General features: G+C 41.8%; 2 protein-coding genes across 2 annotated transcripts; one reads left to right on the forward strand and one right to left on the reverse strand.

Annotated features, from left to right (window-relative positions):
* On the forward strand, nt 1–17,366 carry LOC145404044 (uncharacterized). The gene is made up of 11 exons (XM_080275647.1): nt 1–145; nt 2,252–2,389; nt 2,859–2,956; nt 4,420–7,151; nt 8,722–9,489; nt 10,939–11,148; nt 11,327–11,473; nt 11,833–11,960; nt 12,573–12,698; nt 13,223–13,525; nt 17,286–17,366. The coding sequence occupies exons 1-11, from the start codon at nt 80–82 to the stop codon at nt 17,364–17,366; spliced, it is 4,797 nt and encodes a 1,598-aa protein (XP_080131773.1). The 5' UTR covers nt 1–79.
* LOC145404076 (peptidyl-tRNA hydrolase 2, mitochondrial-like) lies at nt 17,208–27,243 on the reverse strand. Its single transcript, XM_080275680.1, has 5 exons — nt 27,054–27,243; nt 24,924–25,026; nt 22,145–22,269; nt 19,590–19,678; nt 17,208–18,626 (listed from the first exon to the last, which is right to left on the reverse strand). Exons 1-5 carry the CDS (start codon nt 27,219–27,221, stop codon nt 18,425–18,427), a joined length of 687 nt encoding a protein of 228 aa, XP_080131806.1. The 5' UTR covers nt 27,222–27,243; the 3' UTR covers nt 17,208–18,424.
* Nucleotides 27,244–27,744: the final 501 nt, after the last annotated feature.

Genomic DNA, 27,744 nt, shown 5'->3' on the forward strand with positions numbered 1-27,744 from the left:
TTTCTCATTCTTATTTAACAAATTTCATGTCCCCATTGTTGCCAAATGTTCATATTCGTTTTTGAGCCAAGGCAGCAGAATGGCAGGCAGCGTCTTAAATGCTTTAATTGAAGTTTCTGAGCATTTTCAGGAATTCATGAGGCTGGTAAGTAACCGTTTCTGTCAGCCTTTGCCTAGTCAAGATTTCATTATATTTCTCAACCTATCTCTGTTACTAAATAACATTGCAATAATACGGTCATACAAACAGCTTGATTAGAGGATATTACTGGATTGCAATTTTGGACTAACACCCCATTTTTGTGAGTGTGTGTAATTTGGCATTGCCTGGCTAAATTTGCAGTTCTCTGACTTTTTTGCTGCAGATGCTGCAGTCTGTACTTAATAATCAATGAGGGGTTGACTTTGTTGGTTATCACATCTATGTATAAAGTAGGTTTGGTTTAGTGTATTCAGTTTCATTGCATTATGAAGTTAAAATGGGTTTAGCAAGGTTAGGTTGGCTCAGTTTAACATATATGCAGTATTGGACAGAACTAGAAGCTGGAGATTCCCCCCCCACCTATTCCTAAAAAAAAAGAAAAAGGACGGGTGTGACTGAAATTTGCAGATTTACCTAACAGACCTGTGAAATTGAGGCGGGTGCGACGAAATACCGAATTGGTCATTTACTGTAGTTAACTTAAGCACAGTTTTTTTTACTGGATTTCAGATAATTAGGTGTGTATGAACCTATATGGTGATAAAAAATATAATATTTTCCAATTAAAAGCCGATCAGTAAATGATCACTGATTCGGTATTTTGTCACACCAAATTAAAACAGCTTAACGAATGAAACTTCTTTAAACATCCAACTGTACAGAATGGACTCTGCCAGAGCAGATCTTTTAGCCCTTACACCTGAGGGAGTTTCCCATGTGGTATTGTAAAATCTATCCATCCATCATCCAATCCTGTGTTGCCCCATGAGGAGCATAGGAGCCTGGGACTATCCTTACATTTGAGATGAGAGGGACCACCACACTCATCCCTGAGTGTCATTACGTGAGCAGTAAACCCCAACCACCTGTTGGATGTAAACTTACACGGGCTCAATCCAATTGGAACACCTTAATTACCCACTACACCACAAGGGTGCCATAATTTGGTTATATGGTTACCACTAGTGTAGTAAATGGTTTCCTGGTGTACAGGAAACCATTTAGCTTGTCACTCAGTGTAGAGTCACCCACAGGCAGGAGGAGGAGGAAAGAATGAAGTAAAAATAATTATCTGACATTAGCCTTTGTACATCAACAGGCAAAGCTTAAGAGTCAATAAAGAAAATGTCAGCTGTTTAGTATTGAGTGTTTCCTTGTAAGATTAGTGAGTAGGACTGTCTAGCTTTACATTTTTTTTTTTTTTTTTTTTTTTTTTTAATGACAGAGGAAGAACAAATAAAAAAATGAAAAAAAATAATATTTCATACACCAGATTACTGGTGTCCTCCATTCATAAAAAATCCGTAATAGATGGACTTGAACAGTTGCAGGTTGAAGTTTGGGGGGAAACAACTCCGGGGAGCATGTTCCAAAGAGATGCAGTTCGGAGAATAAAAGAATTCTGATAGGCAGAAGTTCTGCAATATGGATGTGTGACATTCCAGTCATGAGTGCTACCAGATGCCCAAGTAGCATGGGGGAAGGCATGGAGAGGTGGCACAATGGATGCAACTTCATCTGAGCATTTGCCATAAAAGTACGGTATCAGTAAAATAATGCAAGGGAGGCAACATTCCTTCTTACTTGTAGGGGAGGTAGTTTATTTGTAACAGGAAGGTTATTAATAATTCTAAAAGCTTTGTTCTGGATTTTGTCTAGTTGTTTTAGTACAACTTCTCCACATCCTTTGTACAAGGGTGAGCAATATTCCAACTGAGAGCACACATGGCTCTTATAACTCATAGCTAATTGCTCGTCAGGGAAGAAGTTATGGACTCTGTACAACAAAATAGATAGTCATTAGCTCAGGTTTAGGTACAGCTGTTGTTATTCAACCCCTGTCTGTCTGCTTGAACAAACCCATCAACCAGAGACAAACAGCTGTCCCTGCAGGACCATCCTGTGCAGTGAATTGACTGTAGCTCCCATGAGGGCATGAAAGGCCTGCACTGGAGATACAGTAATACTGTAATACATCCTTGATACTCTAACCATATGGCATAATGGAAACTGTGCAGTATTCCATCACTCCCTCCCTCTCTCCCCCAGGCTGCAGCAGATGGTGTGGTGGACTCATGGGGCATTGAGATTGTGCTGCAGAATGTGACCCTCTCGCTGCAGGAAGATGACAACTTCCCTGGCCACCTCCTCTTTGGCCTCCACTCCCTCCTCCTGTTGCTGGCCAGGGTAAAATGAGGACTGTCAGTATAGTATTATTACAATGTAATAAAATTTTAAAATTGAGAGTTTTAGAAAAAAGTATTTGTTTATATTCAGTATGTATGTGTCAGTGTTTATGTTTTATTGTGTGTGTAATTCACCGGGTCGGTCAGGATCACTTGATGGTCGTGATCGTCAGCTTTTACCCTCCCGGAAGGGAGCTGAGAGCTCATATAGTCTGATCTAAGGGCAAGGCTGTGACCTTCACACATGCACACACCCATCCCCTTGCTCAAGGGGGACAGTAACCACCCACTTCGTCAGTGAAACTTTTCGCAACCTGAGCGAGGCGCAAACTCCCGTCCACCAGTTGGCAAGCGGGAACGTTACCACTGCACCAGCGAGAGTGTGTGTGTGTGTGTGTGTGTGTGTGTGTGTGTGTGTGTGTGTGTGTGTCTGTCTGTCTGTTTTGCAAGTGGGTATTGTTGTGTTGCAGAAGCTGGAGGAACTTGGCCATGAGGTGCTGTGCGAGGGATGTGGATGTGGGTGGGATGCATCACACCTGCCCGAGCCACGACACACTGACATGCACAGGTACCAATCCATCTCTAATCCTAACCTCACTTAAAGATGCAAATTTCCCTCAGGATATTCTGGTGTGACCAAAAGTAGCACTGGAGACCATATTCTCATCAACTTAGGAGGCACTCTAGCCCCCCTTCCATAATTACTGTATTTGTTTTGCATATGAGGGAGGGGGGAGTGAGTTGGGGGGAGGGTAGTCAAATGGTGGGTGACAGAGCGACTTGGAGGCATATTGTCTGCAGCCACCCTTTGTGGGATTAGGGCGTCGGGCTATAAATAGATAGATAGATAGATTTTGCATACACATAAGTATAGTGCTGGGTGTTACCTTTCTTATATCAACACAAATTACATAAGTAGCATACAGGAATACGCTGTCAGACCAGAAACAAAAATAAACAGGTAAGGAAGAGGTGTTAGAGAGCCTCCTAAACCAACTAATTTATGAGAATATGGTTACGCCTCTCCCTGCTCTCGTTGTACTAAAGGTATCATACCATATCATTAATCCATTCTTCCTCAGCTATTCCATCCTTCTGTGTTTTTCAAAATTTCGGTCATCACTGTACTGTTGGGGTTAACTAAGATTGTTTCTAACCCCTTCATTAGGGTGAGCTCATTAGCTGAATGTGAAATCATCTGCCAGTAACAAGAATATACCTTTGAAGACATCATCGTATTAAAGGGGTAAACCTCATTTATTCTTACATCTTAACCTGTAATTTAAGCTTTTACTTTCTATCTGGTGTTTATCTCAAATCTCACTTGAATTCCAGTTCATCTTCACTTTAACTATACTGTAATACAACCTCAGTTTGACATATTATCAACATTATGTTCATCGTCCCAATGTCTCTTTCTGCCAAAAGATGAGATGAGGACCTCATTTTAACCTCATATTAAACTTTTAAGTCTTGTGTTTTCTTCTCCTGTTCATGACCTTGCCCACCTTTCTCAGTTATTGAAAAACTAGGTTAACCTCTTCAACTTGGTGGTCCTTTTTGGTTTATTCGTGCTGTTTCCAGGATACCTTCTTCAGCATAGGAAATGTTTTATACCGAAGAGATTAATGGAAGCTAGATCTAACCCATCTAGTGCAGAAAGTTTCATTTGACCAGTATAAAATTGTCTGGTGGTAACAGCAGTTAGCATGAATACTATTTCATTAAAGTAAAGGAATGATGATGATGGTGATGATAAACGTACAGGCAGTCCTCATTGTACATCACAGATGAGTTTTAAAAAAAAATCACTTTTTTTTTTTGTATAATTTGTGCTGTAGATTTGGGAAAACTGGCAAATAATCCTGATAGGTATTACCGGAACTTAATGGGTAATTTGACTGTATGCTATATTACTGTAGATTTAATAGCAAAAACATGCATAAAAAAAGATGTGCCTCCAACTAGGATTTTCTGTACTGCAATGATAATCATAAATTTATGCTTTTTTGTCTGTTTTATCCCTCACAGATACACAACTGGGACAGTAGTACGATGGGTGCGTGGGGAATGCTACGTCCTCTTGGCCTCCACTGAGGGGGAGACTGAGGATAACCTAAAGGGGGAGGGGGACGAGAATTTTTTGGGCGAGGAGGATGAGAATTTTATTGGGGAAGGGAATGTGGTAAGGGAAGAGGCTTACTGCAAGGCAGAGGGAGAAGACCAAATGGTAGAAGTAGGAGAGGAAGAGAATGAGAATGAGGAAGAGAGTGACCAAAGAGAGACAGTGAGTAGGGGAAGCAAATGGAGGAAGGGACACTCAGAATCAGATGAGATGTGTGAGGAGGGAACAGCTGGGACAAGAAAAATAGCTGGAAGAATATGTGACAACCAAAGCACAGAGAATAGGAAGCGAATGAAAAGACGAACTAGGGAACAAAGATTTGGCCTGAAACAGATTATAAATGAAGGTGAGGAACAAGATCAGTCTCATATGTCATTAGAAAGTGAGGGAGGGAAAGTGGTGCAAGTAAGTGACAGTGATTCTGAGAGAGGAAACATAGAGCTTGAGAGTGACTTAAAGGTGAATACGAGCACATGGTCTGGATGTCAGATTCATTCGTGTTCATCTAGGACTAAAAAAGAACCGAGTCATTGGAAGAGATCTCGGAACAGAAGCACACTGAAAATGAAGAACAAGAGCCTAGCAAATTTCAGGAAAAGTTTGCCAACATACCAAGTTCAAGAAGGAGGCAGTTCAGATGAAGCTGGCAAGGAACATGACAGTGAGGAGGAATGTAGTGAGGCAGATGAGGAAGATGCCATTTTGAAATTTCAGGAACGAGTATTGAGTCAGAGGTTTTCACTGCACAGAATTATGAAGCATGAAGTAGATAATGATAATGATGGAGATGGTGAAGAAGCAAAGGGAGTGGTTGAAGAAGGCAGTGAAACAGACCATAGCATAGATAGGGAGGATGGTGACTTTAAGAGTGAGCATCAGAGCAGTGAAGATATAAGTAGTGAAAATGAAGGAAATAATATACAGAGTGATAGTGATATGAGGAGAGAAGATAGGGATGATGACATGACAGTGAGGGAGATTGAAGGGTTGGAGGAAAATAAGGAACAGCCAGAGGAGGAGGAAGATGAAGGAAGAGAGAAAGTAGAAATGGAAGATAAGGAAGTGCAAGAGGAAGAAGAAGAGGAAAGAGAAACAATAGAATTGGAGAATGAGGAAGAAAGTAATGGGAAAAAAGAGGAACAGGAGATAGGTGTTGAAGAAGTGGAAGAAGAACAGGATGAGGAGATTGAGAGGGAAGATGAAGATGAGAGAAACAAAGAATTGATGAAAGGTGAAAAAACATGTGGGGTGAAAAAGGAAGAAAGAGTGGAGGCAGTAGATGAGAATATAAGGGAAAATGTGGAAACACAGGAAGGAGAAAAACAAGAAATAGGAGAGGGGGAGGAAGAAGAAAGAGAGGAGCAGCTAGTTGCAGAATGTGAAAGAGAAGAAGGGGAGGGTGATATGGAAACGGAGAGAAAAGAAGCTGAGAATGAAGATAAGGGAGAATCCAGTGTCTATGAAGAAACACTGAGCCAAGAACCATGCACCCCACATAGTCCAGTCATAACACATGTCCCCTCAGACTCTCTGAACATCCCCTCCCTGACAGCCATTGTCAGCGAAGACAGTGCTGATGATGTGAGCTCGTGCACGCTTATAATTCATGAGGAGGAGACCAGAGAAGAGACACAAGAGGAGACAAGAGAAATAGATACCATGGAAACAAAGGATGTAATGCTAAACCAACAACTTCTTTCCTTCGGAGACAAACTATGTGAAAGGGAGGACAGTGAGCTGGAGCACAGGGTCAAATATTTTGACACTAGGGGAGGTTTGGAACAAGGTTCAGGACTGAGGGAAAATGTAAGAGAAACTTCCATTGGAATTGAGAGTGATGAAGGACAAAGGGGAAACTTAGGAAATGGAGATGGTAATTTAGGGCTCAGTCAGAATCCAGAACTAAAAGATGATGATGTGGGACTGCCAAGTTGTTTAAGGCTGAAGAGCAACATAGTTCCCGAAGGCCTTGGCCTTGGACACACTCAAACCTTAAATGAGCCCACTACACAAAAGACCCAAGAGTCCTCTGATGTCTCATTTAGCACGTGTTCCTTTGCAAAGGAACGCAAGAATAACTCCGAACTGAACAACACTAACTGCATTACTTCTCAGCCTTCCTTCAAGCGCAGTCTTGACAGTGTAATGGTCCAAACAGGTACCAAGAGAAATTTCATTGATACACAAGATCAGACTGGTGTGAAGTGTGATTTTGATAATTTGACATTCCAGGCAGGGTTGAAGTTTGAAGATCCATCAGTGCCAACAGGACCAAAATGTAATACAGAAGAGAAAGTGATCCAGACAGGAATAAAACGAAGTTTTGATGATGTAACTTATCAGATGCCAACCAAATGGGGCTGTGACAACTCAGGTGTTAAGCAGAATTACGATGAAACAACCCACCAGGCAGGCGTCAAACGGAGCTTTGAAGGCACTCCTCTCCAGACAGGTCCAAAACGAACCTACAGCAAGCCCACACAGTTTGAGGAGGAGGAAGAAGATGAGGAAGATGAAGATGAGGAGGAGGATGAAAGTGATGATGACTCCAGTTCCGTGACCTCAAGCTCCACCTCTTCATCATCCTCATCATCCTCCAGCAGTGATGATGATGACAGGATTAGCTTCAAACAGAGAGGTGAGGCCATGTTCTTGTGTCTGACTTATAGCTGATCAGCATACCAGTATCTTATGTATAAGAGAATAATGCATGGATAAGAGAATAATGCATGGCTGGCTCTTATATTACTGGTCTTTAAACCAGATTTGCTATGATCCAGGTGGTGTGTGCATGATGTAATTAGCAGGGTTAGAGGATTTCCCCACTGCTTTAGATTATTTTTGCTAATTATAAACTTGCTCATTACTGTATATTCAAAACTGGGTTACTCACATTTAATTAGGTCCTGTCCTGCATCATGTTAGAATCTGAATTTACATAATTTTTTATTCTATTTCTGATGTGCAGAATTGGAAACCTTCCTTTCCATTAACTAGGATATGTGAAATTCTGAGTTTTGTTATTGAGAAAGTACTGTACTCTGTCCTTCCTTTTCCAGCAATGCTTTCTTGAGGAAAGGTTTGACTTGTTTCTTAAAGTAATCTGTACAGTAGAAATATCCTTGCACTACTTATTTTGACACTCCAAGTAGGCCAGTTGGTGAATGGAATGGCTGGAAAATGGGAACAGTGTTTTATGATAGGACAGTATGTTGGTGATAACACAGCTGTTGTCATTCTAGTGTACTGTCCCCTTGCCCAATTCTTAGTACGTATGATATCATTTTTTTTTTTTACTCGATAACATCATTGAAATTTCAGTATTAAAAGCATAATGCTTTTATATTAGCTACAAAGTATGAGTTTAGAAGAGTCATTTGTAATAATAGGATACTGAACAAACAAGTTGCACGAAATGGATTCTGTAGCTGTTAAAAAGAAATTTATATAAAAATTTTCTTAATTTTTTTTCCTTTCCCATTAGTAAGGAAGTAGGAACTTGATGAATGTGATTATGATGATCATGATAATTATAGTGATGGTGATGATGATAGCAATAAATATGATAATGATGGAAATAGTATAGTGGTAGGTGGTGGCGACCATCATTCACCCACTTGATGTAGTGCTGCCTACTTCTTCCTCAGCCTTTATCATTCTTTTCCTGTGTCTGTCCTCCTCTCATCCTATTTTTTCCATCTTACCTGTCTCTTATTGTTTTTCTTTCCTTTACAGGTGGCTTTACATTGAGTGACAAGCCTAATGGTTTCCTGTAAGCCAAGAAACCATTTACAACGCTGGGTGGTAACCATAGAACCAAACAATTACGTGCTCCCTACGTGTCATCAAGTGGGTTGGTGGAGGGTTAGTGCCCCTTCCTGTAAAACAAATAACTCAGAGTCAAATGGCCACCCCTAATGGGATTATGGCATCAGGCAATAGATAGATAGATAGATGGAAATAGTGATGAAACAGGTATTAATGATGGTGTATTGTTAGTGTACTGTATATTGGAGCAAGGAGAGAATATAGTAATGATGGTGATGATGATGATAATGATGATGGGAATAATCATTTTGTTTCATACTGAAAGGCTCAAACATGCTTGCATGCATTGGCCTGTAATAGTGTTGATGATGATGATGATGATAATGAGGATGGAAATACTGTAATGATATTATTCATGATGATGTATTGTTGCTGTATAGTGGAGCGAGCAGCCCAGGCAGCGCGAGAGGCTGAGGCAACGGCAGCAGCACGAGCTGCCAAAGAAGACCACTCCACACATGGCCCAGCCTTCCGTATTCCCCCACCTGGTCCATACACCCCCACCCATCCCCACCACACCGCACAGCCACACTCAGACTCAGCAGATTCACATGAATCATCTGAAGAGGAGGAAGATGAAGAGGAAGAGGAGGAGGAAGAGGAAGAAGAGGAGGAAGATGATGGGGCTTTGGGTGAAGAGACCTTAACTGCCCCACCTCCATCAGCTCCTAGTGTGCCCATGCCCCTCCCTGTGCCAGCTGCTCCCACAGCCCCACTTCTTCCACAAGCTCCCTCTGCCCCACCTGCACCTACTGTGCCACCTCTCCCTCCTGTCCCACCTGTTCCCACAGCCCCACCTCTCCCCACAGCCCCACCTATCCCCACGGCCCCATCTCTCCCAAATGCCCCACCTGCTGTCCCCACCACCCTGATCTACATGGAGGCTCCTGGACATGTGCTGGCTTTGGCTCCACCCCACCTGACTTGTCCTGCCTTGAGTGACCCGGCTCACAGTGGGCGTGACCCTGCGGACCTGCAAGCAGCCCAAAATCTCACTGAGCTGCAGCGAGGCCTAGACCCCACATTACTACCCGCTGGCCCTGGTCCTGGCCCCAGCTCTGTCCCTGCCCCTGACCCTCATGCCACCTCCAAAATCACCTTCTTGGTTCAGGAACTTCAGGAGGTCAGTGTTCAGTTTATGCCTGTCAGTCTGTGGGCACAACCTCCAGCTATATAGCAGTACCACTGTACAAGCTACAAGATCCTTACACAAAAATACTCATTATCCAACAGTTATTGCCCTTCTCAGAGAGTCAAGTACACTTTGCCAGACAACAGTGTTGTCACTATTTCTTTACACCTGTACCATCACTGCAGCCCATGCATAACACACCCTGCCTTCATTCTTTTGTCACTTCTTAAACCACCACACATTTACTAAATCATGCTCTGTATTCTGACTATACAGGCAGTCCTGCATAAAACAGCAAAACTAAAGTACTGTACAGTAGTTTCTGTGAGCAACTAGCTGAAGTGGCTTGCAGTCTACAGTCTCATGGGTTTGCAACTACATGTGCTGGGAGCCACAGTAATATGTGTCCATCTATTTTTTGAAGGGATTAAAGTTAGCTATTTTAACTGGGGGTGTATTTTGTGTCGTAGTCTGGCTAATGCCAAATTACTTGAGTCAGCTTTTAAGAGACATTTCATACTGAAAGGTTTAACAACATTGATATTGGCTGAGTTGGAGTAAATGGATGTAAACATAAAAATAGCAGTAACAGTAACTGCAGTGTCGACACTGGGTGACACAAGCAGCACTGTGATGGACATTGTCTAGTCTTGGTTTACTGTCATGGTCTTATAGTGAAAAGTGTCTTTATGCTTTAAAGTTGAGCACAGTTCTCTAAAGAAAATGTACATAGCAGAAGAAACTTTATGCAAATGGAAGTATTCCTGAGTCTTACTATGACATTGCAGTTGTTGCAGGTTTGAGTATTTTCTTAGCCTCTTCAGCCAGAGGGATCTCTCCAAAGCTGAATAAAGTTATCTGGCATTAGAGAGATTAATGTAAAGAGAAATATCTGTGGGCTGGTGAGGTTTTTGTTAACCCACTTTGAATCTGAACCAAAAGTATAAAGATGAGATTCATTACTGCAGATTTATTGCACCATAGCATTTTATAGTACAGTATTAACAAAAAGACTTTCGTACAACTGTATCCTGACTTAAGTGAATTCTGTCTCATTGCATCTCTTTAATTATACTGTTTATATTGCAGATACCAGTACCTTCCCTTGATGTGGGTGGTGGTGGCAGTGGCAGTAGCAGCGGCGGGGGTGGTGTTGGCGTTAGTGGTAGTGGTGGTGGCGGTGGCGGTGGCAGTGGTGGGGGTGAGGGTAGCCAGGGAACTGCTAGTGGTGATGGCAGTGTCAGGGCAGGGGTGGGTGTAGAGGCAGGGACAGATGTGGGGGTGAGAGTGGGAGCAGGGACAAGTGTGGGGGTGGGGGTGGGAGCAGGGACAAGTGTGGGGGTGGGGGTGGGAGCAGGGACAGGGACAGGGGTGGGTGTAGGGGCAGGGGCAGGTGTGGGGGTGGGGGTGGGAGTGGGGGCAGGTGTGGGGGTGGGAGCAGGGACAGGGGTGGGTGTAGGGGCAGGGGCAGGGGTGGGGGTTAAGGGCCTGACATGTGGGGTGTGCGGCAAGACATTCAACCGACTGGGGAAGCTGAAGCGACACCATCGGACACATACTGGTGAGCGCCCCTGGTCCTGCTCGGACTGCCCAAAGACCTTCACTTCCCAGGATTTCCTTCACAACCACCGCCTCTCATGTCACACTCCTCAGCACCAGCGGCAGTTCTCATGCTGTGAGTTGACATTGTGGGCCACACTGCCTTCTCACTGCCTGTGGATTTTGTTATACAAATTATGTTTTGCAATTTTTAATAATCCCTGGATATACAGTATTTGACTGTCTCCTCATACTGCACTTCTGACCTGCTTACCTCAGTGCATACCTAATCTGCTCACTCCCCACTCCTTCAGATGTGTGCCAGCGAGGGTTTGGGATGCGGTGGGCTCTCCAGGCCCACCTGGCCACACATGCAGCCACCAAACCATTCACCTGTGACATATGTGGACAGTCCTTTGCCCTCAAAGTGACGCGTGACACACACAAGGCACAGCACACAGGTGTGTGACCAGGCATACTGTGAAGGAACATAATATTGCATTTAATTCAAATTTTTAAGGATGTAGTATTTAAGAATCATTACCATCATCATTATCAGTATTACCTTACTTCCCATCGTCAACCTGAGTTGATACAAAATAACAGTGTGGTGTAAAAATATATAGCTTTACATAACAGTAGTATGGTACTTACAAATGGGTAGTGTGTGCCAAGTAGCACACGATGTATTAACAGTTTAGTGACTATTGTTGTGTACTACATCAGCTTTAGCTAAAAAGAAAAAATATATATATACTGTATGCGGTTTATGTTCGTGATTATTCATTAGAGACTAATGCTCTCATGCTTCTTTCCTTAGGCGACCGACCATGGGTGTGCAATGTGTGTGGCCGAGCATATGTGACCAAGTACAAGCTGCGTGCACACATGAAGGCACACACGGGGGAGCTGGTGTGTTCTGTGTGTGGCAGACAGTTCAGATCACAGGTATTGTATTTCAGCTGAGACAGTTCTGTGTACACACACACACGTGTGTGTGTTTGTGTATGGTTAATTGTGTAGTGGTGTAAGATGCCAGTCAGGTTAAAGATGTATTGTGAGTGTATTTTCTACAGAGGCAATGAGACCTTTTTCTGTCCTGTAGTGCCATCAGGGTGTAGGATGGTCATCTGGCCTTAAATGTTCTTGATTACAGTAGCCTTGGAAGTGTTTTTATTTTCACTGTATTTATTACCTGCCTTTCCATTGTCCAAGCCTTTATTGTGTTATGTGAACTTAATGGTCTAGTGCTAGGCATTTAAGGTGATTGGTGGCCCACAAGTGGTGTTATGTTAGGAATAAAGTCCAGCCACTTCTTGGATGTCAACCCTTGTGAACCTACCTGGAGAATCTTAACCCACTAGACAAACAGGCATCCATTTGGTTCTCTTGTTACCACTCAGTGTTGTAAATAGTTTCCTTGGCTGAAAAGAACCATTTGGCTTGTCATTTAGTGTAGTTACTTGAAGGTAGCCGTATATCAAGTGAGTGGATGAAGGGTTTTCCCCATATGCTGTCAAATATTAAAATTATGATGGTCTCTTGCTTCCTTTCATGCAGGATTCATTAGGCCGACACCAGCGGTTGCATGAGGGGTCAGACAAGGCCTCTCAAGTGCCTCTCCCAACCTGCCCTGTCTGTAGTAAAAAGTTTGCCACGCCTAGCCTCCTAAAACGACACCTCACTGTAAGCCAACATTGTATTTTTCATTACAATTTAAATTAACAGAAGTGTAGATTACGTGATTTGTGTATAGAAATTATTGATCTAGTTTTTCATCACCATCATCATAAGTTCCACTACAGTACATCATTATTGGACATTCCACCACTTGATGAATTCTCAACTTTCTCTGTTATAACATGTCAGCCGTTAGCTTATTTAATTTAATTTGGTAGACAACATTAAGCTGAGAGGTTGGAGGTGGACCAGGAGGGAGAAGAGCAGTCAGGGAGAAGGACTGAAAATCGAGAAGCTGAGGATCAAAGAAGTGGCAGATGAATACAGGACCAAAGTAGGGGTGGAGTTAGAATCAGTGAATTGGAATTGCTTTCCATTTCTGAGCCAGATATTGCCTGATTTCACTGGATATTGTTTTAATAGGGGTGAGCAGGAGGCACTGGATATTTTAGGCTGGATATTGTGACAGTGGATAATTGAGAGATTACTTGTATATGTTCGTTTTTTTTTTTTCTTTTCTTTCAACGCAGAGCCATGACCGACAGAGTGCAGCCAAATGTGGTATATGTGGGCAGGAATTCCCCACCCACCAGCGATTGTCCAGTCACCACCAGTCTGCTCACACCCCTGCCCAGCCACAGCCAGCCCACACCCCCACTCACTCTCACCCACGCCCCACCCATACATGTAATGTCTGTGGTAAGGTGTTCTCCCAACAGGCCCAGCTAACACGTCACCTTTCTACCCACACCATTCGGTCCCTTCCCACCACAACCCAGACCAATCCTGTAGCCACACAGAGTAGTCTAATTGCCACCCAGACCCTAACCAGTGTAACACTTGCTAATACTGTCCTTAATAACACTACCCTTACCACACCCACCCACCCTAATCAAACACATACACACCTTAACCCTCCACACACGCTCTCCAATCCAAGCCACACCCACCCCAACCCCACCCACACTCAACCAAACCCCACACACACACACCCCAACCCCATCCATACAGACACCAACCCCACACACACACACCCCATCCGCACCCACACACACCCCAACCCTACTCACACACATCCCAACCCCACCCACACTCAACCAGACCCCACCCACACACACCCCAACCCCACCCATACACACCCCAACCCCATCCACACTCACCCCAATCCAACTATAACAAATCAAGCACCAGTTCAGACCAATCCAGGGACCCACACTCAACCTAACCCCATCCACACCCACCCTAACCCCCCACATACCCACCCTAACCCCCCACATACCCATCCTAATCCCACTTATACAGACCCCAACCTGACACACACACATTCCAACACCCCACATACCTATTCAAACCCAACACACACACTTCCCAACACTCCCCAAACACACCCTAACACACCTCACACACACCCCAGCACCCCTCACACACTCCCCAGCACTCCTCACACACTCCCCAACACCCCTCACACACTCCCCAACACCCCGTATCCTTCAAGAGCACCGGAGAATCCCAGCAAAGACTGCAGCAGAGAGGTTGGTGGTGGTGGAGGAGGAGGAAGAGGGAACCATCTCAGAAACCTCGGACCTTTACGCCAGCCAGAGCGAAACTTATTCCAGCCCCAGTCATCATCACCGCTGAATACCAACATCAGACAAACATGCAGTACAGATAGATATTTACCTAGCCTGCAACAGCCACAGCAGCATACACACCACTTACAGAGCACACAACATCTCCCAGCTTGCCAGTCACAACAGAGTGCACTAATGACAAACAGGGCTAATGACACACAGCCAGTTTTCCTCTCATCTGTAGCCTATGATCCGGAGATCCTGACGGCCAGCTTGCAAAACCAGGCATATCATCAACAACAGTCTCAGGAATAGAAATTTATCAGAATATCCAATACAGTTACAAATTTAAGTACCATCACCACAGCAGACACCTAGATCAGTTTTAATATTTATAGAGGGTAGTATATTTCTGGATTGTAGTTCACTCCACCCATAGGCAGGTTAAACCATTTTTTTTTTTTTTTTTTTTTAATCACCAACTTTTCCCACATTCATAATGGAGTGGAGATATGTAGAGCATTGCTTCCTGATATGTTTAGGGAGATAAATCTGAGAATAGGAAGCCTTACTCTCACACACTACTCCCAGATACCTAAAACTGTCAGCCTGTCCCCCTTGCACCTCATCTCCCATCTGAGCTCTGTAGTCCATCCTGCCATCAATATCATATGCTACATTCCAGAATTAATCAAGTTCTTTCCATTTGAATACCATTTTATCTGCATTCACATTGTTTTCACATGGATACCACCATCACCATCAACATTCTAATCCTAATTTTTGTTACATAAAAAAAAGGGGGAGGGGGGTCAGAATCCAGAATCAACCCCCCCCCCCCCCCCCCCAAAAAAAAAGTAGAAAAACTGTTAACACTTCCATGTGCACAGCCTGAGGTCTTGCCATTTGTAGTTAGCACCTGTCACTTCTCTGTGGTTGTAGCTCTTCAGGGCCAGGTTCTTTGTGGTATACAGCTTCTGGGCTGCAAAACTTCATTGTTTTCAACATATTTATTCCTTTCAGTTTGGTAACATTTTTCTTTTCATTCTTGCTGCCATTAGAATTTTTTTTTTCCCCCCAGCATAGATAGAGACATCTGGCACTGTATCTGCGAAGAGACTAATGGAGACTTTTCAGCTCTTTACAACAAAAGTTCATCCAAAGTTGGCAGGAAAAAATGGGAGAGAAAAAAAAAAGATTCAAGGAGTTATGTAACTTTAGTGTCCAAACTACAGTATACTGAGCAAAGTCCTGCAAATTAAATGTAAATAAACTGTATAGTATCCACTGTTTTGTTAATACACAATTTCCATTTGTGTAAAGCTACTGGGATAAGGTGGTGACTTTTATAATATTGTATGTTATTTATTATTATTATTTTTTTTTTACAAAATCACTTAAGTCATTTTTATAAGAAAACCATGGCTACTTCAAGGTGAGAAATTATACTCCCCCCCCCCCCAAGGATAGAAGGGCCAGAAGATCGGTTGCCATAGTTCACTATATTTAAGCGTAAAGACCAGATTTATTTTATGCCCTCATTCTGAAAGAGGTTAACTCTCAATACTGTTGGCCTCCATACCTGTGGGAGATACACTACAAACCTGCCTGTGAATGTCAAAAATCTGAATAATTGGCACTCCCTCAAAACAGCTCCTGCAGCTGTATTTTAATTATGTGATTCCATTTTTTAAAAATCCACAAACAATTGACACCCCCAAAACAGCCCGTGCAGTTGTATTTTAATTATGTGATTCAGTAAAAAAAAAATACACAAACAATTGACATCCCCAAAACAGCCACTGTGGAAATATTTTAATTGATTGCATAAAAACACTCTGCAGTGTCCTAAAACAACAGACATAAGAATCTACCAGTTTAACGTGTAACTTAATAACCAAACCCGTAACTAATGAACTTAAGAACACAGAGGACCAACTGTACCTGGATGAGTATTTGGCTGGGGGGCTGATGCTTACAAGAAGACCCACTGATGTAAGTAACCTATGGAAATCCTTGAATTGCATATTATCACTGCATAGATATACATACACAGTCTCCTTGTACTACCATCATCAGTTACAACTTTAATCATCATCATCATCCTAACCCATTCCCACTACAAATCTGAATGGATTAAACTTCCCCACAATAAATTGTATGATCAGTAATAAATTGTATTATCAGTAAACTCCTTTCACTCAGTAAAGCTGTGATCTACCTCCACACAGATGTGCTCTCAGTTTTGTAACATTAAATTCACAAACACAAGATGACAACAGTCTTCAACTATCACAGACTTCAGGTGGCTGACTTAACGACATTATATATCAGCATCAGAGTAAATCATCCAAGTCTTACCACAATTACCAGGATGAAAAAAACAACCAGCATCTTTATCACATATACAAATCTGTGCCAACCAATTTACCTCCCAACCATCAACCATTTACAAGCCACATTTTCTGCTTAGCCATTAATTCCACCCTTGGCTGGAGGGAAGTGTCACGGTATACTTGGCCTACAACTACCATTTCTCCATCATGAATGCCAAGCTGAAATTACACATTAGCAAGAGAATATGGTGTTTACCATGATGAAATGCTGTGGAAGGGAATAGACCCATAGTACTGTCTTATTTTGCCACTGAACTACATGCATGAAATAAGCTGCAAAAGGACAATGCTCTGAACCAAGTAAGAGTAAAAAGAATATGGTTATAGTTTCACACCAAAGGATGTAGTTCAAGGTTAATGTGGTAGTTTGAGACTTTGTAAGACATAGTTCATTCACTTTAATAAGATTTTCATCCTTCTGCATCTTACTTCATGAAGCTCAGTACCAGAATAAGACAATACACCCACTTAAAATCCTTTCCATTGCACTTCTTCATAACTAGCATCATATCTTACTATTAATCTCTTGCTACAGATCAACATTCAGGATGGAGAGAAGGCAATTTTACACCTAGTTAGAGTGAACACAGCATAACAAGTTCATAATGACTCTATTACTCATGTAGTCTCTAAATGTTATGAGCTACAAATATGCCATCATTGAGTGTATAACCTTTGCTATGATTTCTCTTGAGCCATGGATATAGGCACAGGATGAGCAAAATCTATGGCTCACAACCGTACCTTTGTTTACTCCCAAACAATCACAAACGTAAGCCTGACATTTACTCCTGATACATGAATTAAAATATCTTCATTCTATTAGCCACTGTACCAAGTTAGGGTGGCCAGTTAGCCACATGGTCAACCCTAATCATCCTGTCTCCCAAAACATACTGGTTACCATCATCATCATATCACTTCTACCACCACCACCACCATGATGATCAACATAACCACAATCAGCTTCATCATCCTGAGCCTTCTTCCCACCTAATGACAGGGTGAGAGAGGAATCAGAACCTCATACTGGTCACTTTCTTATAAATACAGAGGCTATACAAACCAACGTGTCCTATCACCAGCCTCCCTCAATACAACATAACTCTGCCAGCAACAACACTATGGTCTATACTATTAACACTGAGAATACAGAGGTATCCACAAGCCCTCAGCTTTTTATGGTAATTTCTGAAGCAAGTGTACATGCTTGACCTTTATGTAATGTTGCTGACCACACTCTGTAAAGCAGGATGACCTCATCTAACATTGCAGGTCTTCCATATAATTAACATGCTGCTTCCACTTTCACTCATTCAGTTTTAACCCTTCACTTCCATGACATATTTTAATTTTATTCTTGCTATCTCCAGATGGTTTTATTTGGCTCATATTTTAATATCTGAAATGGAGAGATGAGACACAGCCTTCAATAACCCCTTCACTATTTAAGGCATTCCAAAGTCAAACAAAACTATCTGGAGATCGCATGAATAATCCTTTCAATCCAGTAATGTATCTCTTACAATATTCTTGATATCTTAAGATGAATTAAGCTAATTTAAGAATTTTAAAACTGGAAGGGTTAAATATAGCCTTAATTAACCCCTTCAAGGCTAGAGATGTTTCCTAGATTGCATAAAACTGTCCAGTGGTTGCTTGATTAAAATGAATAACATGTCATTGACATGAAGGAAAAAAAAAAAAAAACATTGTTTTCCATCATCATGATGAAAATAATTCCTAGTCCTAGGCCAAGTGCCCCTCACAAGAGCTTGAGGTGGCCAGTAACTTGGTCCACAGCTTGGTCATCCCCAAATATGGCCAGGACAGTGACAGACCCCGGTGCGATCTGTGTGCGTCCAGCATCCTGCACCAGGTATGTTGGCAGATGCAGCCCCTCAGCCTTTCTCTGCAGCACTATCAGCTCTTGGGAGTCTCGCCCCTTCACTGTGATCTTACGTTCTCTGATGGACACACAAATACAGGCAGTCAAACTGATATACCCTGTACTGTACCATTAACCCCTTCAATACTATGCCATACTTTTAATTTTATTCTTCCTACTACCAGACAATTTACTTAATTCAGGGAAGATGTCTTTGAGAGAAAGGGTTAATGAAGGCCACTGTGTGTCTAGCTCTTCCTGTTAAAAAAGATGTGTCTCCAAGACAGAATGGTACTGTCTTGTATCACTTAACAAAGCAAAAAGTCTTCAACTGAAATATTCATCATCAACGATGGTATCTACAGGAATATCAAGACACTATTGTATTTCACAAAGAGAATGGGGCAGATAAGGCCCGGAAACAGAAAAGGAAAACAAAAAAGTTGGATATGTGTACTGTCATCACCATCCAGACCTTTCCCACCTCAAGCTGGGTTATTATGTAATACCCTCAAAAAATACAACTATCCATATGACCTGAAGCCTTTATCAAGATGAAATGGAAAATAAACATAAATTTTCTTGAATCAAGGATTTTCAATTGCTAATCTAAAAAAAAAAAAGTACTTTACATTTCTGACTTACAACACGGACTGTCTGTAACTGCCTTACCTTCTGTATCATTAGTGTTCTGCATGACTTTCCTACAACTTAATACAAGGCGGTCCATCTAATATGCACGTCTTGGATCTGGCCTGAGAAAGTGAGTGTTGCAGGGACAACTCAAGCAGTGTTGCTACTGACAATCCTGCATCATAGTCTACTTCCCATAAAACATTTCATGCTTTATTTTTTAAATACATCTAATGAATGTATGGTTAATGGCTAAACAGTGTCAGCACTTCGCACCAGCACCCTGAGCCATCCCTATTACACACACATTATTGGGAGGTGCATTACAAGGCTCCCCTGTACTTCAGTGTGGCTGCTATCAGATCATCTTACTCTGGTAATGAAGGATGTGTGAGATGCCAGCACTCACCCACACTCTTCCCACTCCTCCACACTGGCCTCGTACTTCTCTGGGTCCTCTCGCAGTAACCGATACAGTCCCAGCGCTCCATGACCAACCTGTTGGTATATCACCTCACTGATATCACCATCCTCATAACCACTATCATCAGTCATCACTATCACTGCAGTACTTCCATCACCCTACTCACCACCATTACCATCACCATCATCAGTACTATCAGTCATCACATCATTACTGCAATCACCATCACCACTTTCACCCTCCTCATCATCATCATCATCTGTCTGCTGGTTACTCTGACCTTACCTGCTTCTCTCACTGTCATCCTTTTTTCTTTCTCTCATTAACACACTTCTCCTCGACACTCTTTTTCACACCATACTCAGTCTTCCTTTTCCAATTTTCTACTTCTGCAGTACTTTTGGACATGGCTCATAATGGTTAAAGTCTAAGGAATGGTTGGGTTTAATGCTCCCATAATGCTGCTCAGGGGATACTGGCTGGTCAATCTCACCTCTAACTGTCTAGGAGAATTAACTTAGTCCCCATGTTACAGATGAAGAAAGACATGACCAGTTAATTTATTTAATGCTGTTGTTCTGAAGGCTTTGTACATGGCTGAATGTGTCAGATTTATTCACAAGATGGCTGTCCTCCATGGTAAATAATTTCCAGCAGCATTTTTATTCAGCCACTTAACCCTGCAGTCATTTTGAAACATAATATCCCACATCTTCTTAGGTCTACTTCTTTGTGCTCTACCTAATCTATATACTGTACACTCCTAAATATTTTCATCCAATTTTATTCCTCCATCCTCTCCACATATCCAAACCACATAGAGTCTTTTCCAGTGCATCATGTCACCAAAGCATTAAATTCCCAGCTGATCTCTCAATGGCTCATTCTCAGTTCCACCATCGGTAGTTCTGTCATTCAGGGAAGCACTGCACATCCATCTAGCCATCCTCATCTCTGTTATGCTCACACTTACACACATCCTCCTTGTTTATTTCCCAGGTTCACTACAATAAAGTATTCATGTTACACTTCTCATACATGCAGCATACAGTATTCTCCCAGTATAAAATGAATAAAATCTGTGGGTCATAGCAAAATTGAAATATGGAAGACATAACTGCTGAAGAGATCAACAGGGATTATTTCTATCTCCATCACTACAATCAGTCACTCCCATGCAAAGCAAATATGTTTGGTGGCAGGAGGAGGACTGACTATTGAAGGTGTTAACCCCTACAGTCAGACGTCTATATTTTACTCTTGCTACATGATGATTTTGTTCTATCACTGACTGGCTAAATGAAGGCTCTATCTTTTCCTCCATTTCAAAAATACTTCCCTTAGCTGAACAAAACCATCCAAAAATAGCATGAATAAAAAAAATCATAATGAAGGTGTTAACTTCTTCAAATCAATGACATCTTATCACCATAGTCTTACTGCTTAAAGATAATTTTATTGAGCTCAGAAGAATTTCTGAGTCATAAATTTAGTTATATAGCTGTAACCCCTTCAACTAGAGGATATATGGTAGTTTTTATATTATTCTTACTATATCCAGTAGATTTTATTCAGCTTTACGGAACCTTTTCATTCTGGATGGATTAGACAGACACAATCATAATTAACCCCTTTACAACTTCAGATTTTTCCTTGACGAATACATTGGCTGAATAAAATCATCTGGAACTAGCAAGAATAACTTAAGATGTGCAACTGTAGTAAACATGTTAACCATTTGGCGGCGAGAAAATTTTTGGGAACTGAGCGAAACTATTTACTGTTTGTTGCCATGAAATACAAAGTTCTTATTTTCATCCAAAACATTAATCATGATTGCGCTGACATTTTCAGTGCCCTATGATTCTCCTTAAGCATGGCAAAATTGTCTGATATTAGCCAAGATCAAATGTAAAGCAGGTAATTTGCAGGTAAGCATACAAATACTGTACAGTGATCTCTTGGTTTTTGTGAATTTGGTTACAGCAGTCTTTGTTATCACTGCATGATGAAAATCTGCACTCCTGTTGTTATTGTGTATTTTCTGGCTAAAATACATCATTATCATGTACTTATGCTGGTTTCTGCTGACAATGATGGTGCAATATCTGTGGTTTCTGAAAGCTCCGAGGGATTCAAAGGCAAGTCCCTACTAAAGTAGTTAATCCCAGGTGGTGGAGACTGTTATCTCTCCATCCCCCAGGCATCAGAACCCCTTATTTCAGGCCCATTTCAGGCTTCTCTGTGGTATGCGTTTCTTCCTTAAAGTGCCCTTTTTATCACTTTCTATTAACCTAACCACATTTAGGTATGTTTCTGATACTTACCATAACAGGATGTATGTATTTAATGGGTATAAATTGTTGTAAAAGGGAAAATTTGAATTTACAAGTGGGGTGCCCAGTACCAATTAGGACAAATCCCATTTGTGCTGTGCTTTTGTTATCATGCAGTTTTATTATCATGCACTAGGCTCAATACCAATTATATACAATAACCAAGGGATCACTGTACTACTGTAAAATGGAAGTGTGTCAGACCTGGGCAGCCACCTTGCCGACCCCCATGCCCAGCTCTGTGTTGACAACAAACACCATCTTGTAGTAGGTTTCATCCTCGTCTTCCTCATCCTCACAGTCCTCCCACTCCTCACTGCCATCAGAGCCTGTAGGAGGCACTCATGTATATATAAAATGCATGACAGATTGCTCCTGGGTGTCTGCCCTTTCCTCTCCATCCATCTTTCCTTCCATCCTCTTCTGTCTTTCTTTCCTTCATTCTTTCCTTGTCCTTCTGCCTACAGGTGACTTTACACTCCCTCTTCTGTCTTTCTTTCCTTCATTCTTTCCACTTCCTTCAGCCTGTGGGTGACTCTACACTGAGTGACAACCCAAATGGTTTCCTGTGCACCAGGAAACCATTTACTTAGCTGGGTGGTAACCATATAACCAAATTTTGGCGCCTGGTGGTTTAGTGGGTAATTATTGCACTCCAATCAGATTGAGCCGGTGAAGGTTTATATCCAAGGGATGGTTGGGGTTGATTGCTCATGTAATGCCACTCAGGGATAAGTGAGGCTGGTCACTCTCATCTTAAATGTCGGGACCAACTGACTAGCCCCGGGCTCCTACGCTCCTCATGGGGCAATGTAGGATTGGATGATGGATGGAATAGATGGATTAAGAAAACAAAAATGATAAAACTCAAGAGTCACATTTTATATATATATATATATATATATATATATGCCTCACATACAGTTATGAAACAGCAAGTCCCATCTACATTTAGTAACAACCATTGTGCTAGCTTAATAACATACTAGCACATTTAACTCCTTCACCCGGAGGGGGTCTCTCCTCAGCTGAGAAATAAAATTCTGTTTAACGTAGGGAAGTCAGTGGACACCAGAGTCAAAGAATGTGCTTAAAAAGTATGGGTATGTGGAGAAAATAGATGTAAATTTAGCTGTGAAAAGGGTATATGTGAGTGAGCTTGATGGAAGGAGACATGGAAGGCCAAGAAGGTGTATAGATATGGTAAAAGGGTGTGTGAAAGAGGTACTGAAACTGAAGAGACAGGGGGCATGACAAGGGACTGAGCTGCATGGATTAACTTTGTACAGCAAAGTGTATGACAAGAGTCTGGTACTCCTTTTTAGCTTGACAGTCATCAAACTGACTCTGTCTGATAGCTAATTATGAAGATAGGTGTGGGCAGGTGTACCAAACTGGTGGAGCCAGGACTCAGGGGGCTTGATTAGTGAATGAAAGTGTGTGTGTCCATTTCATCTAGCACGTTGTTGGTTAGTTCTCTCACTATCATACTCTTCCACTTTCCTGACTTTCCGTACCTTTCCTCACCCTACCAGCAGGTGGGAAAAAGATGATAATGATGCCATCAAGCTAAGAGGGTTTAGTTTAAATAGCCATCCTACCCTCTTAGTGCCACTACACAATCATAAAGCCCCCAGGCAGTTTTTAGGGATCAAACAAATCCATGTAATCCAAGGTCATCAATCCAAATGAGGAACCTTCCCACAAGACTACCAGTCTATTCATTCTGCTTTATGGCAGAGTTAAGTTGCACATAAATTAACTCCTATCTTAACTCAGGTTGTTCATACCTCAATAACGTTGCTTTAAAATCAGAAATAAGCATTTATTGTACTGGTAACCTTCAGGCATGAGCAAAATGCATGAGCATAACTTACAGATTCCTGAAAGTAGTGCAATGCATACTGTATTCACATCGTAGACATTACTTGAGGATTCTTGTATTCAGCATTCTGACTAACAAAGCAAATACATTGTCTGTCTACCTACAGTCAGATGCCACAATCCTGTAAGGGGTGGCTGTTTGTCTTTGAGTTAGTCATCTTATGGAGAGGGACACTAACACTCCGCCAACCCACTTGCTGACACATAGTGAACACATATGGGTTGCTTAGTTACCACCCAGCATTGTAAATGATTTCCTGGCTTACAGGAAACCATTAGACTTGTCATTCAATGCAAAGCCACCTGAAAAAGAAAGAAAAGTAATAAAAAGTGACAGGAAAGATGAGAAAAATAGGAGAGGACAGCAGACACAGAAAAGAGAATTAAGAAGAAGAAGATGGGAACACTACATCAGGTGGGTGGATGATGGTTGCCACTCAATGTAAAGCCACTGAAAAAGAGAAATAAAAAGTGACAGAAAAGATGGGGGAAATAGGAAGAGAGGAGGGCAGACAAAGAAAAGGAATGATAAAGGTAAAAGATGATGTAGGCAGCACTACATCAAGTGAGTGGATGATAGTTGCCACCACTTACCAGTAAAGGCACTGCACAGTGAGATATTATATGGAAAATAATAGATGTCTCATCCAATCATTTAGCACTTGCTTTCATAATCTGTTCAATTTCTCAATTAATTTTCTGAATATGGCAAACACAGCTTTCATGTTATAGAAAGTTATCAATAAATCCCATAAAATGTAGTGATTTGGTCTTTTGTAAAAAGTCCTAACATATTGCATAGTAAAACCCCATTCATACCCAAAATGAGGGAGAGATCTGACAATATCACTAATTCAGAAAGAGGAAACAGATCCTTAAGGCTTTAAATCTGTGTTGTGTCCTCTGGTTGAAAACTAAGCTACCACAGCCCAGTATATTTTAGGGTTGATGACTGCCACTTCCCATGGTGACATTATATGATCTGAAAAGCCTCCAGTCACCTCCTGGGGATCAAACCTATGGTCGACCATCACTTCAACTAGCGTACCCTAACCACTAAACTACTGTACCAGGAATTACTGTAGAGACACACACTGACCGTGATCACTGGAGCCACACAGTGCTTCCATCTCCTCTGCCCCTAACTCAGCGATCCATGACAGTGCCGCATCCACACTCTTGTTGTCTGTGCACGCCAGGGCCTGTGTTTGGGTGGTAGTGCAAGGATGGGGTCATAAAATAGGGCACTGCTCATTAACCCCTTCAGTATGAAATGTCTCCTATGATGAATTGAGCTGCATGGAGGTAGCATAAAATAACTACAGTACATTAATATCATTGTAGTTATAGGGTTTTTAATGAATATCCTATATCACACAATGATGAAAGAAATTCAGTGCTATTTCTATCATTTGGGTGCTCATGTATATGTGCTGAAGCATAACAATCACCTTTGCTCCTGACTTTCAGAGGGGCTGGGCTGAGATATATCTCTGCCAATAACCAGACCCCTCAATCTCAAAAGGGGGCTGTCTTGAACATATTGCCTCCATGCCATCCTGTTCTCCACCATCAAGTTACCCTCCAACTTAGAACACCCTCATCCATATGTTGCATTTCTTCATCCCATCCTTCCACTTCAATCTCAGTCTCCCTATCTTCCCCTCTCTGCCAACACTGCATTCACATACACTCCCCAAGTTAATCTCTCATACTCCAAATTCTTCACATGGCCTCAATACTGTACCAGCTCATTTTAACCCCTTTGGCCTGAGGACATCTTTTTTACCTTAATCTTGCTACCACCTTACAATTTTCTTTAGCTCTGAGATGGACCTTTCATAGTGGAGGAGTTTAATGGAAATCATTTCTACCTCCTTCACAGTGAAAGATTTCCCCAAAGTTAAGTAAATTAATCTTATGGTAGCAAATATAAAAAATATAACCCTGGGCTGCAGGAGTAAATTTTGATATGGTATGGTAAAGTTACAAATGACTAACAAATTAACTGATCACTGGCATACACAAGGCTTTTTACCATGGTTTGGCATTGTTCTGCAAAGAAGTTATAAAACTCAATCACTGTTAATATAGGCTAAACCTAATGCAGTACCAACTGTAAGTCACTGAAAGTACTGACCATAATAATTAACCCCTGCTGTACTGATCGCCTAATATGAGCGATATGCAGGCCACCCCTTGCTGCGATGATCACCTCATATGAGGGGATGGGTCTCTGTGCCATAATTTCAGGCATGAGGAAACATCAGTGGTTTCCATGGGAATGGTGAGTCTCCCTCTATGCCATCAGAGCAGCTGCCAAGCCCTGCCACACTGCAGTTGCCAAATACCGCATATTTAGTAATTCAGTTCTCGTTTGTAGCACAGCAATGGTCGACCCATGCCCATCTACTTCCCATGGTGCTGGCAACTTATTGCTGCCTTCACACCCACCCATGAGGTGTAAATTACAAAAGGACAAGGACGATGAAGAGTTTGAGTTCAGAAACATTTGATCTGATGACAAAAACACAACTTAATATTTAAAAAAAAAAAGTGCAAAAATAATGACTCAGGGAAGGTAACCAGGCTGATAACAGTTAGCACAGCAGGGGTTAAAAAGCTTCATTTGAGTACCATATCAGTAACTTATTTTTTTTAGCCAGTACAGGCAGCACTCATACTAAGCATGGCATGTGCTCCTAAATATCACTACTTTTCCATGCAAGTGGTACTGTAAAGTGGACAAAACTGGCATATCAGTTTTATAAGTAGCAATGGGAGTACAAGTAGTCTAATTATCATCCAATCCTATGCTGCCTCATCAGGAGTGTAGGGGCCAATATTATGCTACACAGTTCAGATGTTTGTAGCAAGAATAACTACCAGCTCACCCTGAGTGGTTTTATGTAAGCAGTGGATCGTGCAGCGTGGAGAGCCGCCATTAGGTGACCAAGGCCGACACATGCAAGCATATTGGAGCCTTTAAAAACGAAACGAAAAACGAAACGAGTAAACCTGAACCACTTCTCAGCCATAAATCCTTATGGACCACACATACAGCTGGAGTAACTTTACCCGCCAGGCTACCAGGCATCCAACAGAACTTCAAACGGCAATTTATCTGTTCTATACTGTACTCTACAGTAGACTGAACTGGAGAGAAAAAAAAAAGGGGGGGAGGGGGAGGGATGATAATGACTCATTACATAATATTCATAAACCCCACCTTGGCTGCTAATCTTTTGTCCATGCCCATAGAGACGAGGGAGTCCAACATGACAGGGTCTACTGTGTGGTCTTCTTCACCTGCCACTGCCACCACACCATTCCTACCCTCCTCTTCCCGACCCTCACCATCACCTTCCCTCTTCTTACCCTCCTGTCCCTCACTCATCTTCTAAGTACAGAAACCAGATGGTGCTGTAAGGAAAGTGGAAAAAGATAATAGATAACTTACTTGGAGTATTCATTCCTTTAAGATCTGTTCAAAAGGTCTTTTAGCTGCCTCGCTACAATTCCAGGTAGCATGATGCTGTCACTTTTTACAGCACTCAAAACATTATTTTCCATTATAAAATATAAACAGATGCTCCAAATATATGTAAAAATCTTGCAGTGAAAACAGACATATGCAATACCATACAACACAGACAGTTTCAATATGTACTACAGCACAGCAAAACACAGGTCCAGCAGATGCTTGCCATTAGTAGATGTTTTACTCACAATCCTTTGTCATTCAGAGAGTGGAGCTACAGCCATAACATCCATAAATAAATGGATTTACTCGAGTTATTACCTTACTATAGCTTCTACCATAGCTGTGAGGCCATGCACCCAAAATGCATGACAACACAACCAGTACATAAAAACATATCTGTTTACTGTTGAGAATACATAAGCAGAAAATATGCAAA

The sequence above is a fragment of the Coenobita brevimanus genome, chromosome 62 (genome assembly GCF_032717465.1).
Source record: "Coenobita brevimanus isolate Jiangsu-jjx chromosome 62, ASM3271746v2, whole genome shotgun sequence".
NCBI lineage: Eukaryota > Metazoa > Arthropoda > Malacostraca > Decapoda > Coenobitidae > Coenobita > Coenobita brevimanus.

Coding starts and splice junctions, on each gene's coding strand:
- LOC145404044 (XM_080275647.1), top strand. CDS start 80: ATGGCAGGCAGCGTCTTAAATGCTTTAATTGAAGTTTCTGAGCATTTT. Junction 146..2,251: donor TTCAGGAATTCATGAGGCTG/GTAAGTAACCGT, acceptor TCTCTCCCCCAG/GCTGCAGCAGATGGTGTGGT. Junction 12,699..13,222: donor TCCTAAAACGACACCTCACT/GTAAGCCAACAT, acceptor CTTTCAACGCAG/AGCCATGACCGACAGAGTGC.
- LOC145404076 (XM_080275680.1), bottom strand. CDS start 27,221: ATGAGTGAGGGACAGGAGGGTAAGAAGAGGGAAGGTGATGGTGAGGGT. Junction 22,270..24,923: donor GTGTGGCTCCAGTGATCACG/GTCAGTGTGTGT, acceptor TGCCTCCTACAG/GCTCTGATGGCAGTGAGGAG. Junction 18,627..19,589: donor GAGGAGTGGGAAGAGTGTGG/GTGAGTGCTGGC, acceptor TGTGTCCATCAG/AGAACGTAAGATCACAGTGA.